Source organism: Hyperolius riggenbachi, chromosome 3 (assembly GCF_040937935.1).
Source record: "Hyperolius riggenbachi isolate aHypRig1 chromosome 3, aHypRig1.pri, whole genome shotgun sequence".
Taxonomy (NCBI): Eukaryota; Metazoa; Chordata; class Amphibia; order Anura; family Hyperoliidae; genus Hyperolius; species Hyperolius riggenbachi.
The window spans coordinates 299,775,228-299,789,596 of NC_090648.1; the positions used below are offsets into that span (position 1 = coordinate 299,775,228).

Sequence of the window (14,369 nt, forward strand, 5' to 3'; positions counted from 1 at the left end):
CTTCCGGCAACAATCATTGTGTATGTGAACACACCTTAAGTTCTAAGGGCAAACACAAATGCGCCTGAAAGGGTAGTTTTAGTTGTATTTTCTATTCTATTATTCTCCTGTGGGCTTATCAGTCACTAGGCTGTGTATGGTGAGCCACAGAGTTCTCCTGGCTGTAAATACATTTTTTATCTCTGGATGCAGGAGAGCCCCTGGTCCTTATTCAATTCACATTTTCTCCTAAATTTTAACCCAGGGTAACTTTTTCATGTTCTGTTTCAAATAATTTTTCAGCACTCTGCAATTAAAAAAGTACCAAAAAGTAGGTCAAAAAGTGCGGTCAAATTATTCTGAGTATTTTCTTGCTAGCCGGTGGCTTATAAAAAAAGCATTCTATTGATAAGGTGTGAAAATATTACTAAAGAGAAAACAAAAGAGAAAAATTGAACTGAAAAAGGACCCTTGTCTGCAATACTATCACAGTATTGAGCAGGATGGCAGCTTCCACAATACATGAATGTAATCAATGGCAGTAACATTTATCCACACACTTTCTTTAGGGTGTAAGTCAGGAAAATATATAATTGATAAGGAGCTGGGAAACAAGTTTTTTTTTATGTAATGCCATCCTGTAATTTCCCTTTAATGGAAAAGTGTGGCCATATGTACCACTGCTACATCTGTATGAAGTACAACGCCTCTGGGCTGGTAGGCAGTCTCTGTATTTACATGTTAAGGCATTCAATTATTTTTCATCTTGTCCCAAAATATACGTTTTCAAACACCTACAGCAGTCTTAACGCATTCAACATTCAAATTACATAGTGCTTTTAAGGATTAAGCATATTGTCCCAGTTTTTGACACATAGGCACTTAAATATCTTTCCAGTCTTGTAACTGCAGCTTGCCTTGATGGCACTTTAAGTCTCTAAGGGACTGCTCTGAGAAATCAAATGTGTGTTGCTCTACTAATTTCACAGCCTTAGTCGATGTTCTCTCTTTGCTTCTATTGGTGTGTGGCATGCCAGGCGAATGATGACTGTTACTTGAACATAAAGTGTTGCTATGACTTTTCTGCTCCAAATGTCCTTCGTTTAAGCATCGATATGAAAGCACTTCCTTTTCTTTGGAATTTCGCCACTTCATTCTTCTGTTCTGGAACCAGATTTTAACCTGTTAAAATAAGTTGTAAAATGTGTGAGGCCAGGACAGTTTTTGCCTGTTAGAGCTGAACTAGTATAACCACACTGGGACTCCAGCCATATTTCATTTTTAATACTTATGTATTTTTTATTTTAATTCTTGAAACATTTTCTTACACTACTAAGGAACTTCAGATAGTCCGCTATCAAAATAAAAATAAAATATATATATATATATATATATATATATATATATATATATATATATATATATATATATATATATATTACGCATTTTTGTTTTTAAATGTTACAGTATTGTATAACCGGTCATAAGTAGTTTAAAACACTTAAAAGTTAGCAGTTAAAAATGCTAAAAGCATGCATATTATTTGAATTGAATTACGTTAGATGAGTGTCGCTTGTTAGAGCTTTTACAATTTAAAAAAAGATGATTCTCTTGTGAAATTCCATTAAGAACTGAAACTACTAATATGTTGGCTTCTGTAAGTATATATAGCCGCTATAAAACCACATCAAGTGCCCAATGCCTAAATCTGTACCATACAACCATGCCTAAAGCTTGGTACACACCATGAAATTATCACTTCAGATCCTATTTAGGCTAGTGATCAGATCAATATTCAGATCTGACATCGTTTGGATATAGAAGAAAGCCAGTGTACCCAAGTAAGTGATTTGTAAAAAAAAATTAAATCAGATTTTTGATCATTTTTCCGATTATATGTCAAATGAAAATTAATTGAAAGGACATACACATGGAATGATAGCCAGTATTTTGCATGTTAGATCTGCTTCCAATCGAGAGACAGATGGATTTTGAGCTTAGGATCGCTCACTGGCAATCTGTAGGCTGTATTTTTTTTCCCCTAGATCCAATCATTTTCTCAATCAGAAAAAGGATCTGAAGTAGAAATTGTATGGTATGTACCAACCTTAATGACCATTGCCTATCACTGTACAATACAACCACATATAATATAATTGTCTACAATTGTACCATAATTGCATGGTATGTACCAGCCTTAATGCCTATTGCCTATAATTGTACAGTACAACCACATCTAATGTCATTGTCTACAGTTGTACCATACAACCACTTGCCCTTTACCTGATATTTAACTTTATATGTCGAAAGCCAATGGTGAATGTGTCTGTCTTTTATCCAAGCCTGAACACAGTGGCCCTTATTTTTTCTTCTAGGAGATAATTTTTCATCTATTGTTTAAAATAACTTTTCAGTGCTCTGCAATTGAAAAAGTACCAAAAAGCAGATGAAAAAGTACTGTCAACATTATTTTGAGTATTTCCTTGCTTGCTAGTGGCTTAAAGGGCATTTTATTATTGATAAGCTGTAAAAATATCACCTAGGAGGAAAAAAAACGTATTAATTAAATTTGTCACAGCTTACGGTATCTTTACTGCTGCAAGGTGCAACACTGCAGAATGTTTGTGTGTTCCAAAGTGACCAGAAACAACATCTAGTCTCCCAGAATGATCTGGAGCAAAGGCTGTGTGACATCATAGCCTAGGCTAAACACCACTGGGAGAGTTCTTAGCCTAAAGTATCCTAAGTAGTGTAATACACTCTACTATATGTCATTGTGGTGCACCTTTAACTACTTGCCGACCGCCTTCTGCATATTGGCGGTGGCAAAGTGGCAGCGCCAGGACCACGTAACAATGGCGTCGGGTCCTGCGGCACTGTTTTGCCGTGGATCGCGTGCTGGTATTCGAGCGCATCCACCGGCAATAGGCTCCGCCCACCCGCTACGTGAACCCGCCGGCCAATCGAAAGCGCCGGCGGGTTGTTAGCCCGACGATCGCCGCATAGGAAGCGTATAATACGCTTTGTAATGTTTACAAAGTGTATTATACAGGCTGCCTCCTGCCCTGGTGGTCCCAGTGTCCGAGGGACCACCAGGGCAGGCTGCAGCCACCCTAGTCTGCACCCAAACACACTGATCTGCCCCCCCTGCCCCCTGATCGCCCACAGCACCTCTCAGACCCCCCTCTGCCCACCCCCCAGACCACTATTTGCACCCAATCACCCCCCTAATCACCCATCAATCACTCCCTGTCACTATCTGTCAACGCTATTTTTTTTTAGTCCCTAAACTTCCCCCTGGGGACTCCTGATCACCCCCCACCCCTCAGATTCTCCACAGACCCCCCCCCCCCTGTGTACTGTATGCATCTATCCCCCCTGATCACCTGTCAAACACCTGTCAATCACCCCCTGTCACTGCCACCCATCAATCAGCCCCTAACCTGCCCCTTGCGGGCAATCTGATCACCCACCCACACCATTAGATCGCCTGCAGACCCGACGTCAGATCACCTCCCAAGTGCACTGTTTACATCTGTTCTCTCCTCTAAACACCCATTAATTACCCATCAATCACCCCCTATCGCCACCTGTCACTGTTACCCATCAGATTAGACCCTAATCTGCCCCTTGCGGGCACCCAATCACCTGCCCACACGCTCAAATTGCCTTCAGATCCCCCTTATCAATTCGCCAGTGCATTATTTAGATCTGTTCTTCCCTGTAATAACCCACTGATCACCTGTCAATCACCTATCAATCACCCCCTGTCACTGCCACCCATCAATCAGCCCCTAACCTGCCCCTTGCAGGCAATCTGATCTACCCACCCACACCATTAGATCGCCTGTAGACCCGACGTCAGATCACCTCCCAAGTGCACTGTTTACATCTGTTCTCTCCTCTAAACACCCACTAATTACCCATCAATCACCCCCTGTCACCACCTGTCACTGCTACCCATCAGATTAGACCCCTATCTGCCCCTAGGGCACCCAATCACCCGCCCACACCCTCAGAACGCCCTCAGACCCCAGCCCTGATCACCTCGCCAGTGCATTGCTTGCATCTATTCCCCCCACTAATCACACCTTGAGACACCCATCAATCACCTCCTGTCACCACCTCCTGTCACCCCCTAACACACCTACCCATCAAATCAGGCCCTAATTTGCCCCGTGTGGGCTCCTGATCACTCGGCCAAACCCTCAGATCCCCCTCAGACCCCCTTCCGATCACCTCCCCAGTGCATTGATTGCTTCTTTTTTCCCCTCTAACCACCCCCTGAGACACCCATCAATCACCTCCTGTCACCACCCTAGCACTCCTATCCATCAGATCAGGCCCAATACAACCTGTCATGTAAGAGGCCACCCTGCTTATGACCTGTTCCACAAAATTCGCCCCCTAATAGACCACCTGCCATCAAAATTTGCAGATGCTTATACCCCTGAACAGTCATTTTGAGACATTTGGTTTCCAGACTACTCACGGTTTTGGGCCCGTAAAATGCCAGGGCAGTATAGTAACTCCACAAGTGACCCCTTTTTAGAAAGAAGACACCCCAAGGTATTCTGTTAGGTGTATGAAGCATTCATAGAAGATTTTATTTTTTGTCAAAAGTTAGCGGAAATTGATTTTTATTGTTTTTTCACAAAGTTTCATTTTTCACTAACTTGTGACAAAAAATAAGATCTTCTATGAACTCACCATACACCTAACGGAATACCTTGGGTTGTCTTCTTTCTAAAATGGGGTCACTTGTGGTGTTCCTATACTGCCCTGGCATTTTAGGGGCCCTAAACCGTGAGGAGTAGTCTAGAAAACAAATGCCTCAAAATGACCTGTAAATAGGACGTTGGGCCCCTTAGCGCACCTAGGCTGCAAAAAAGTGTCACACATGTTGTATCGCTGTACTCAGGAGAAGTAGTATAATGTGTTTTGGGGTGTATTTTTACACATACCTATGCTGGGTGGGAGAAATCTCTCTGTAAATGGACAATTGTGTGTAAAAAAAAATCTAATATATGTCATTTACAGAGATATTTCTCCCACCCAGCATGGGTATATGTAAAAATACACCACAAAACACATTATACTACTTCTTCTGAGCACGGCAGTACCACATGTGTGGCACTTTTTTGCAGCCTAACTGCGCTAAGGGGCCCTAAGTCCAATGAGTACCTTTAGGATTTCACAGGTCATTTTGCGACATTTGGGTTCAAGACTACTCCTCACGGTTTAGGGCCCTTAAAATGCCAGGGCAGTATAGGAACCCCACAAATGACCCCATTTTAGAAAGAAGACACCCCAAGGTATTCCATTAGGAGTATGGTGAGTTCATAGAAGATTTTATTTTTTGTCACAAGTTAGCGTAAAATGACACTTTGTGAAAAAAAAACAATTAAAATCAATTTCCGCTTACTTGTGACAAAAAATAAAATCTTCTATGAACTCACCATACTCCTAACGGAATACCTTGGGGTGTCTTCTTTCTAAAATGGGGTCATTTGTGGGGTTTCTATACTGCCCTGGCATTTTAGGGGCCCTAAACCGTGAGGAGTAGTCTGGAAACCAAATGTCGCAAAATGACCTGTGAAATCCTAAAGGTACTCATTGAACTTTGGGCCCCTTAGCGCAGTTAAGGTGCAAAAACGTGCCACACATGTGGTATCGCCCTACTCAGGAGAAGTAGTATAATGTGTTTTGGGGTGTATTTTTACACATACCCATGCTGAGTGGGAGAAATATCTCTGTAAATGGACAATTGTGTGTAAAAAAAAATCAAAAAATTGTCATTCACAGAGATATTTCTCCCACCCAGCATGGGTATGTGTAAAAATACACCCCAAAACACATTATACTACTTCTCCTGAATACGGCAATACCACATGTGTGGCACTTTTTTGCAGCCTAACTGCGCTAAGGGGCCCTAAGTCCAATGAGCACCTTTAGGCTTTACAGGGGTGCTTACAATTTAGCACCCCCCAAAATGCCAGGACAGTAAACACACCCCATAAATGACCCCATTTTGGAAAGTAGACACTTCAAGGTATTCAGAGAGGAGCATAGTGAGTCTGTGGCAGATTTCATTTTTTTTGTCGCAAGTTAGAAGTAATGGAAACTTTTTTTTCCCTTTTTTTTGTCACAACGTGTCATTTTCCGCTAACTTGTGACAAAAAATAAAATCTTCTATGAACTCACCATGCCTCTCAGTGAATACTTTGGGATGTCTTCTTTCCAAAATGGGGTCATTTGGGGGGTATTTATACTATCCTGGAATTTTAGCACCTCATGAAACATGACAGGTGGTCAGAAAAGTCGGAGATGCTTCAAAATGGGAAAATTCACTTTTTGCCCCATAGTTTGTAAACGCTATAACTTTTACCCAAACCAATAAATATACACTGAATGGTTTTTTTTAATCAAAGACATGTAGCAGAATAACTTTCGCGCTCAAATGTATAGGAAATTTTACTTTATTTGAAAAATGTCAGCACAGAAAGTAAAAAAAGTCATTTTTTTGACAAAATTCATGTCTTTTTTGATGAAAATAATAAAGTAAAAATCGCAGCAGCAATCAAATAGCATCAAAAGAAAATTGTATTAGTGACAAGAAAAGGAGGTAAAATTCCTTTAGATGGTAGGTTGTATGACCGAGTAATAAACCGTTAAAGCTGCAGTGGTCTGAATGGAAAAAAGGCTCTGGTTCTTAAGGGGTTATGACTGCAGTCCTTAAAGGGGTTCTTCCGCGAATGATGAAAAAAATAAAAAGTGGTTTATGCATAAACTATTAAATATCCTTCTAAAATAGTGCAAAAAGTTTTTCAAAAAAATGAATGCTTTCCTCAATACAACATGTAATATAAACAGTGACAAATGACGGATTGGGAGGCTAATCCATTTGATAGGGGTGTTTTTTTTTTTACTTGCATTTCACAAACAGAAGTCCTGCCTACTTAGTTTTCAGTTGTGTAATCCATTGCTGTTAGGAGTTTCAGTTACAGGGATAACGGCTGATCTCCTATGTATATGCTTCTTGTATTCACTCACAGAGAAAAGACCCCCCTCCTCCTCCCTGCAGGAATGGCTAAGCGCAGATGCCGGCAACGATTCAGTGACTTCGTCATGTGTTTACATAGTTGCCCAGCAACCAGACCGGGCATCTGTGCAGAATAGTTTGTGTCTTCTCCCAGAGAGTCTTCTGCTATCAGCTGTAGTGTGTCCCCTTATTGAACTCTTAGTTCTCCTGGCAGAGATAAGATAAGGGGACTGACTCGCTGGGAGAAGATACAAACTATTCTGCACAGAGGCCGGGTCTGGTTGCTGGGCAACTGTAAACACATGACGAACTCAAAACGTCGGAACACCGGCATCTGCGCTTAGCTGTTCCTGCAGGGAGGAGAAGGAGGGGGCTCCTTTCTCTGTGAGTGAATACAAGAAGCATATACATAGATCAGCCGTTATCCCTAACTGAAAACTACGTAGGCAGGACTTCTGTTTGTGAAATGCAAGTAAAAAAAAAACACCCCTATTAAATGGATTAGCCTCCCAATCCGTCAGTCGTCACTGTTTATATTACATGTTGTAGTGAGGAAAGCATTCATTTTTTTTTTAAACTTTTTGCACTATTTTAGAAGAATGTTTTTTAGTTTATGCATAAACCACTTTTTATTTTTTTCATCATTCGCGGAGGAACCCCTTTAAGTGGTTTAAGAGAAACTCAGACGAAGAATGGAACTTTATCCCAATCAGTAGCTGATACCCCCTTTTACATGATAAATCTATTCCTTTTCACAAACAGACCATCAGGGGGCACTGTATGACTGATATTGTGGTGAAACCCCTCCCACAAGAAACTCTGAGGACCGTGGTACTCCTGGCAGTTTCCTGTCTGTGAACCTTGTTGCATTGTGAGAAATAGCTGTTTACAGCTGTTTCCAACTGCCAAAAAAGCATGCAGCAGCTACATCACCTGCCAACAGTAAAAATGTCACCATGTAATAAATGTCAGAATGTACGGTAAATTAGGGATTTAAAAGATTTTACAATGGGCAAACACTGACTAAATCCTGTATACATAATTATTGTAAGAATGAAGCACTTTTTTTAATTACATTATTGTTTTGTATTATTATTCACTGGAGTTCCTCTTTAAATAGTATCAAGTTGCTTTTATCTAATAAAGATTACGAAGACAATACCAAAACTGTCGATTTGATACAGACATCACAGAAAACCTCTCTTAGAAATCATAAAAATAAGTGACAAGAACATAAGCTCTCAAGATAGATAAAAGTTTCAGCATTTAGTAAACCACCAACTTAGATTCTTAGATTCTGCCAATGTTTACCTGTGACTCCTTTAAAGCAAGATTGGCAGCAAGTTTCTTTCGGTCTGTTTTGCTGATGTACTTTTGTTTCTGGAACATTTTCTCAAGAGCTTTCCTCTGATCTTCTGAAAAAACTGCACGTCTTAAAATGACTCGCCTTGCCTTTGTGCTTGAATCTTTTGGCAACACAGGAACATCACTTTCATTTCCTTTAAAACAAAGAACTTGAGTTTAGAATAAAGAATATGGAGTGTTTAATATCTCAAAAACTAAGTGATGTTTGTAAACTAAGGTACAGCAGTCTGATTTCAATGAAAAGCTGCAAAAGTAAAGGTGTCCTAGCATAAATACCTGATGTCATTAGGCAACATACAAAACTTGTAATGTTACCAAAACCAAATCAGAAAAAAAAAATGCTAGTTCTTTGACCTATATATTGATTGCACAGGAATATATGAAACAAAAAAAAGGAAAGATATTTTCACATTTATTTTTTTGCAAATAGGCACTTGCCAAACATCAGCAATCAGCCTTCATTTGATGAAAAATAAATCTAATTGGTCGTTTAGGCTGCTTTCTCCACCTCAGTAATGCTCTTTGCATAGCCTTATCTAGTAGGGTAAGACCACCTGTGTTAGGCTTTGTTCCGACTTGAACTGAGAATGGCCATTTTTTTTTGTCCATTCTCCACTCACTGCAAAAATGACAGAGAACAGCTCCTATTTTGAAATATTGGAGCCTGTCACATTTGTCAATCTGTAACTAATCCATTAGACGCGTTGCAGTGAGCCGAACGCACTTCTGTGCCGTCCCCGATATTAATGGAAGAGCAGATGCTTTCCCCATATAGCATATGGGGGTAACGAATCTTCCCCAGGCTCCAGCCAGACCACAGCGGACCATCAAAGCGTACACTAGACTGTGCACTCCCGATAGCCGCACGTGATCCGGTGCAAGTGGGAACCGAGCCTTAAAGAGAAACTCCAACCTAGAATTGAACTTTATCCCAATCAGTAGCTGATACCCCCTTTTACATGAGAAATATAATGCTTTTCACAAACAGACCATCAGGGGGCGCTGTATGACTGATTTTGTGCTGAAACCCCTCCCACAAGAAGCTCTGGGACCGCGGTACTCTGGGCAAACTGCCACAACGTAACAATGTTCACAGACAGGAAATAGCTGTTTACAGCTGTCTGTAACAGCCAAAACAGCTAGGAGCAGCTACATAACCTGCCCACAGTAAAAATGTCACCATGTAATAAATGTCAGAATGTAAATCGGGGAGAGGAAAGATTTTACAATGAGCAAACACTGACTAAATCATTTATACATAATTATGGTAAAAATGAAGCACTTTTTTTACTACATTATTTTCACTGGAGTTCCTCTTTAAGCCTCGTAGACATGCCTGGTTTAAGTCGGCTGAGGCGGACGATAACAACCACCTCAGCTGAAAATCAGGCATGTGTACGTAACTTGACAACCCCTGATACCCAACCCATGAGCAATACGCTGGACAAGTCTACCCAACCCCAGCGACACCAATCCCCCTGCCGATTCCATTGTTTTCACCACTCCCCCACCCACCACATGATGTCACGCATGCGTCCCTCGTCATCCCTTTGTCATCGTCCCCCACATAGCAACACAGCGTGCCATTAGCTATACAGCTGACACACGTGTGTGCAGGCCGGCTCAGCAATGTCGCCCAAGGGAATCAACTCCTTAGTAATGGTAAAATTGCTGTGCGGTGCCTGTGCGCAACAACCTTACTATACCATAGCCCATCAGGTGCGAGGAGAGATAAATCATGAGTCACAGTAAGACAGATAAGGGGCTTGATTCACTAAAGCGTGATAACTGCTATAATACGTGATCTGTGAAAACTGCACGTGATTGCACGCAAACCTTCGCTTATCACGCGAAGTAACACTGTGCGCACGGAAGATTGCGTGATAACTGTTGTGATAGAAGTTATCGTGCTTTAGTAATTCAAGCCCAAGGAGTGCTAATTTTTATGATAAGTTTTGAAAATCAATCTCATCACGGCTTATGAGCAAAATTTCACTTAAAGAGGAACTGTAACGACAAAACGTCCCCTGGGGGGTGCTCACCTCGGGTGGGGGAAGCCTCCGGATCCTAATGAGGCTTCCCATGCCGTCCTCCATCCCTCAGGGGTCTCGCTGCAACCCTCCGTGCAGCGGTGATGTCAATATTTACCTTCCCGGCTCCTGCGCAGGCGCTCTGACGGCTGTCGGCTCCGAAGTAGGCGGAAATACCCGATCGCCGTCGGGTCTGCTCTACTGCGCAGGCGCAAGTTTCCGGCGCCTGGGCAGTAGAGCGGACCCGACGGAGACCGTCTATTTCCGTGCCGAAAGCAGCCACAGCGCCCCCGCTGGAGCCAGCAAAGGTAAATATTGAATCTACAGTCGGCTCTGTCGCCGGCTGTTCGGAGGGCTGCAGCGAGACCCCCGTGGGACAGAGGACGGCGTGGGAAGCCTCATTAGGATCCGTAGGCTTCCCCCACCCGAGGTGAGTACCCCCCAGGGGAGGTTTTTCATGTTACAGAGTCTCTTTAAGAACGGGTACTGATAGCTAGGAAACTAGAGTTCTTAACATTTACAAATCCCTCATAACAGTCCCAGCAGCGAATGCCTCCATAATCTGAACAACAATACGGATTTGACTTTGTGGAGGACCACCTTGAAGGAGTGAGGAAAAGGTTTAGTCATGGTTTTCATTTTTCCTTTGTCCCTCAATACTTCCTTGTTAAATGGACAAGTAATAGGCCACGTTGGGAACTGTGCATCAGTCTGGGTTAATAAACAATCCTGGCAGTTGATAATGTGACCTATGTATTCAGCCAGTTTCTCTATATACTCATCTCACGCTTCTAATTCCCTTTCAGGTAGGAGAGGTTATAGGGGAAGATGAGCTTAAAAGAGTCTATAAAAGTCATTCTCATTCACTGCTTTATTTTGCAGTCATGTGTTTAAATGCTCTTCAGAGCTTCCATTGGAATGTGACACAGGATAAAAGATTGCATATAGATTTCTGCGTTACGGCACTACAAAAGGCCAAATGACCCTTGCCAAGCCCTTTTCAGCGTGAAATGGTTCCTAAAGTTCATCTGCACGGTGAAAAATTGTGGTTAAGTCGCGTGTGGATGAGTAAAGAGAAAGTGCCAATTGGTCACAGTCCTGTCATCCATTCTAATGCAACTAGGTCCCTGTAAGAAGCTCTGTGGGAAAGTATCACCCCCTTGAGAGATGTTCATAAGCCTGAAGCTCATTAAACTGCCACAGTTTGCTGCCTCTCCTGACATAAATCATTCACTTTAACCACCCTTCAAGGTATAATCATGTCAATGGTGCTAATATATATTACCAACACAAGCAGCCCTACTCCGTAAGCAGTGCAAGGAACAAAGTGGGTCATGTATGTTGTCTGTAGAAAATTATTTTACTAGCAACCATTCAATGTTCCGCTTATTTATTCAACCCTCTCTTCTATTATGCAAGCGAGAAGCTAATTGGTAGCTAGAAGAGGACAAAAAAAATGATCTGCAATGAAGACTAGTGCCACATATTGTAACCCATAGTAATCATCTGAATTTTCTTTACTGAAATCAGACCAAACATATTTTTACAATTTTCTATACATACATACATAGTGTAATTCTGCTCTTAGTTCCTTGCAATATTTATTAACCAAGCTCAAAAGTTTCAATGTTTTTTGCTGACAGAATTAAAACTTGCGATGAGTACATTCAAAGAGAATGACGGTAAATATTTTAAAATCGGTGTAATGTCTTTTTGTAGTATACTTTAACCACCCTTCAAGGTATAATCATGTCAATGGTGCTAATATATATTACCAACACAAGCAGTCCTACTCCGTAAGCAGTGCAAGGAACAAAGTGGGTCATGTATGTTGTCTGTAGAAAATTATTTTACTAGCAACCATTCAATGTTCCGCTTATTTATTCAACCCTCTCTTCTATTATGCAAGCGAGAAGCTAATTGGTAGCTAGAAGAGGACAAAAAAAATGATCTGCAATGAAGACTAGTGCCACATATTGTAACCCATAGTAATCATCTGAATTTTCTTTACTGAAATCAGACCAAACATATTTTTACAATTTTCTATACATACATACATAGTGTAATTCTGCTCTTAGTTCCTTGCAATATTTATTAACCAAGCTCAAAAGTTTCAATGTTTTTTGCTGACAGAATTAAAACTTGCGATGAGTACATTCAAAGAGAATTACGGTAAATATTTTAAAATCGGTGTAATGTCTTTTTGTAGTATACTTAATATTGGGAGAATGAACACTGTAAATAGTATGTTTTCTGTACTATTGCTCTTTATCTCCCACTGTCCACATGACACAAGATTTTTTCATCTCCCAATGGTAACTGCTCATGCTGCAAGAACCTGGGCCATAATTGGGAAATGGAAACAGGAATGCTGCCAAGTACTAAGCAAGTCTTATCACTCTCCTGCTTTGCAAGACTGAAAGGGCTAAAGATATTTACTTACATAGGTTTGTACAAAAGAGGTGTAATTTAAAGAGACACTGAAGCGGAAAAAAAATTATGATATAATGATTTGTATGTGTAGTACAGCTAAGAAATAAAACATTAGGAGTAAAGATTTAAGTCTAATATTGTTTCCAGTACAGGAAGAGTTAAGAAAGTTGTTATCTATGCAAAAAAGCCATTGAGCTCCACGACTTTCAAAGTCGAAGAGAGCTCTGTCTTCTGAAGCTTGTTATCTCAATTGTCATTCACTGTATTTTCTTTTTCTCTCCAGAGGACAGGTCAATAGTTCACAAGACTGCTCTGTAAAATCATTTAGAATGCTGAGTAGTGTGTAAACTGCAAATATTAGAGATTGATGCAATGTTATAAAAAACACTCTAACTGAAAATAAAAATATGAGAATATTTCCTTTGCTACTAATCTTCTAGTAATTATCCATATTACACAACCAATTGATTATATCATATTTTTTTTCCCGCTTCAGTGTCTCTTTAAACATGTACCTTTAAAGCAATCCGGAAGTAACTAAAAATTTTAAAATTGTTACTTAACTCGGTAGTAGGAAGCATCTGTATAGTCCAGAGGTTTCCCAGATCCTTCGATGTGCCATTGTTCCAGTACTTGGTCTCTCTTTATCTTTTGTCCATGATCACGGCCACTGACGAACCCATCACAAGTACAGTCTGTGCATGGCCAGTAAAGGGAAGCGCACACAAGTGCTTCCATCTACTGAGCATGTGCAGACTGTTCTTACGCAAGGCCAGTATTGTTGTGCTCATCTATAGCTTCAGTCAGGGACAACGGAAACCTATTTGACACACTGGGTCAAATAGGTGTAGATGGACCCAGCACTGGGTCACATCCCACCAGCACTTGCAGAAGGATCCAGGATGCCCCTGGACTATCTAGAGACTTCCCATTACTAAGGTAAGGTTATTTTTTATTCACTTAAGGATTGCTTTAAAGGATGTCTCCAGTCCTGGAAGTGAGATAGTGAAGGTGCCAATGTGGTCATATGGAAAATGAATATTTTTTTATTTTTGTAAATGGTGTTCATCATCAAATGCAGTATTTCTAGTTTGAAAAACCACTGTATCTATGTATGACCCTGTATAACAATTCTATAAATGGAGTAAAGCCTTGGAAACAACCTAAATTGTTCTCGACTGAGTTGGTTGGTTAAGAATCCAGTGTGTATACCGCAGCCCCCAATTCCCCTTGATATGACGGCAAGCGATCTGCCTGGCGGATCCACTCAGCCAAGCACAGGACAAGGGCATTGTTTACCTATTCATGCCTCCTGTTCCATGCTACTTTGTTTTGCACGTATTGTTGGCTCTCCTCCCTGCAACATAGCAACAGAATGTATCTCTAGACTAGAGACTAGTGACACATTATTACAGAACTCAGCTCTGAACTGTTGCCTGAGACATCGAGTCCCAATCCTGGTGAAAGACAGAATTTGATGGTGTGTATGCATCTTTAGTCAGGAGAACAGCCAATAAATG

The 14,369-nt window shown here is 41.0% G+C and overlaps 1 protein-coding gene across 1 annotated transcript in view; it reads right to left on the reverse strand.

Annotated features, from left to right (window-relative positions):
- Window positions 1-861: 861 nt before the first annotated feature.
- Window positions 862-14,369, reverse strand: part of DBX2 (developing brain homeobox 2) — a 30,556-nt gene continuing 17,048 nt past the window's right edge. Inside the window, exons 4-5 of the mRNA XM_068273645.1 lie at window positions 8,333-8,520; window positions 862-1,161 (exon numbers count right to left, since the gene is read on the reverse strand). Coding sequence (XP_068129746.1) covers window positions 862-1,161; window positions 8,333-8,520 — 488 coding nt within the window. The remainder of the gene's footprint in view (window positions 1,162-8,332; window positions 8,521-14,369) is intronic.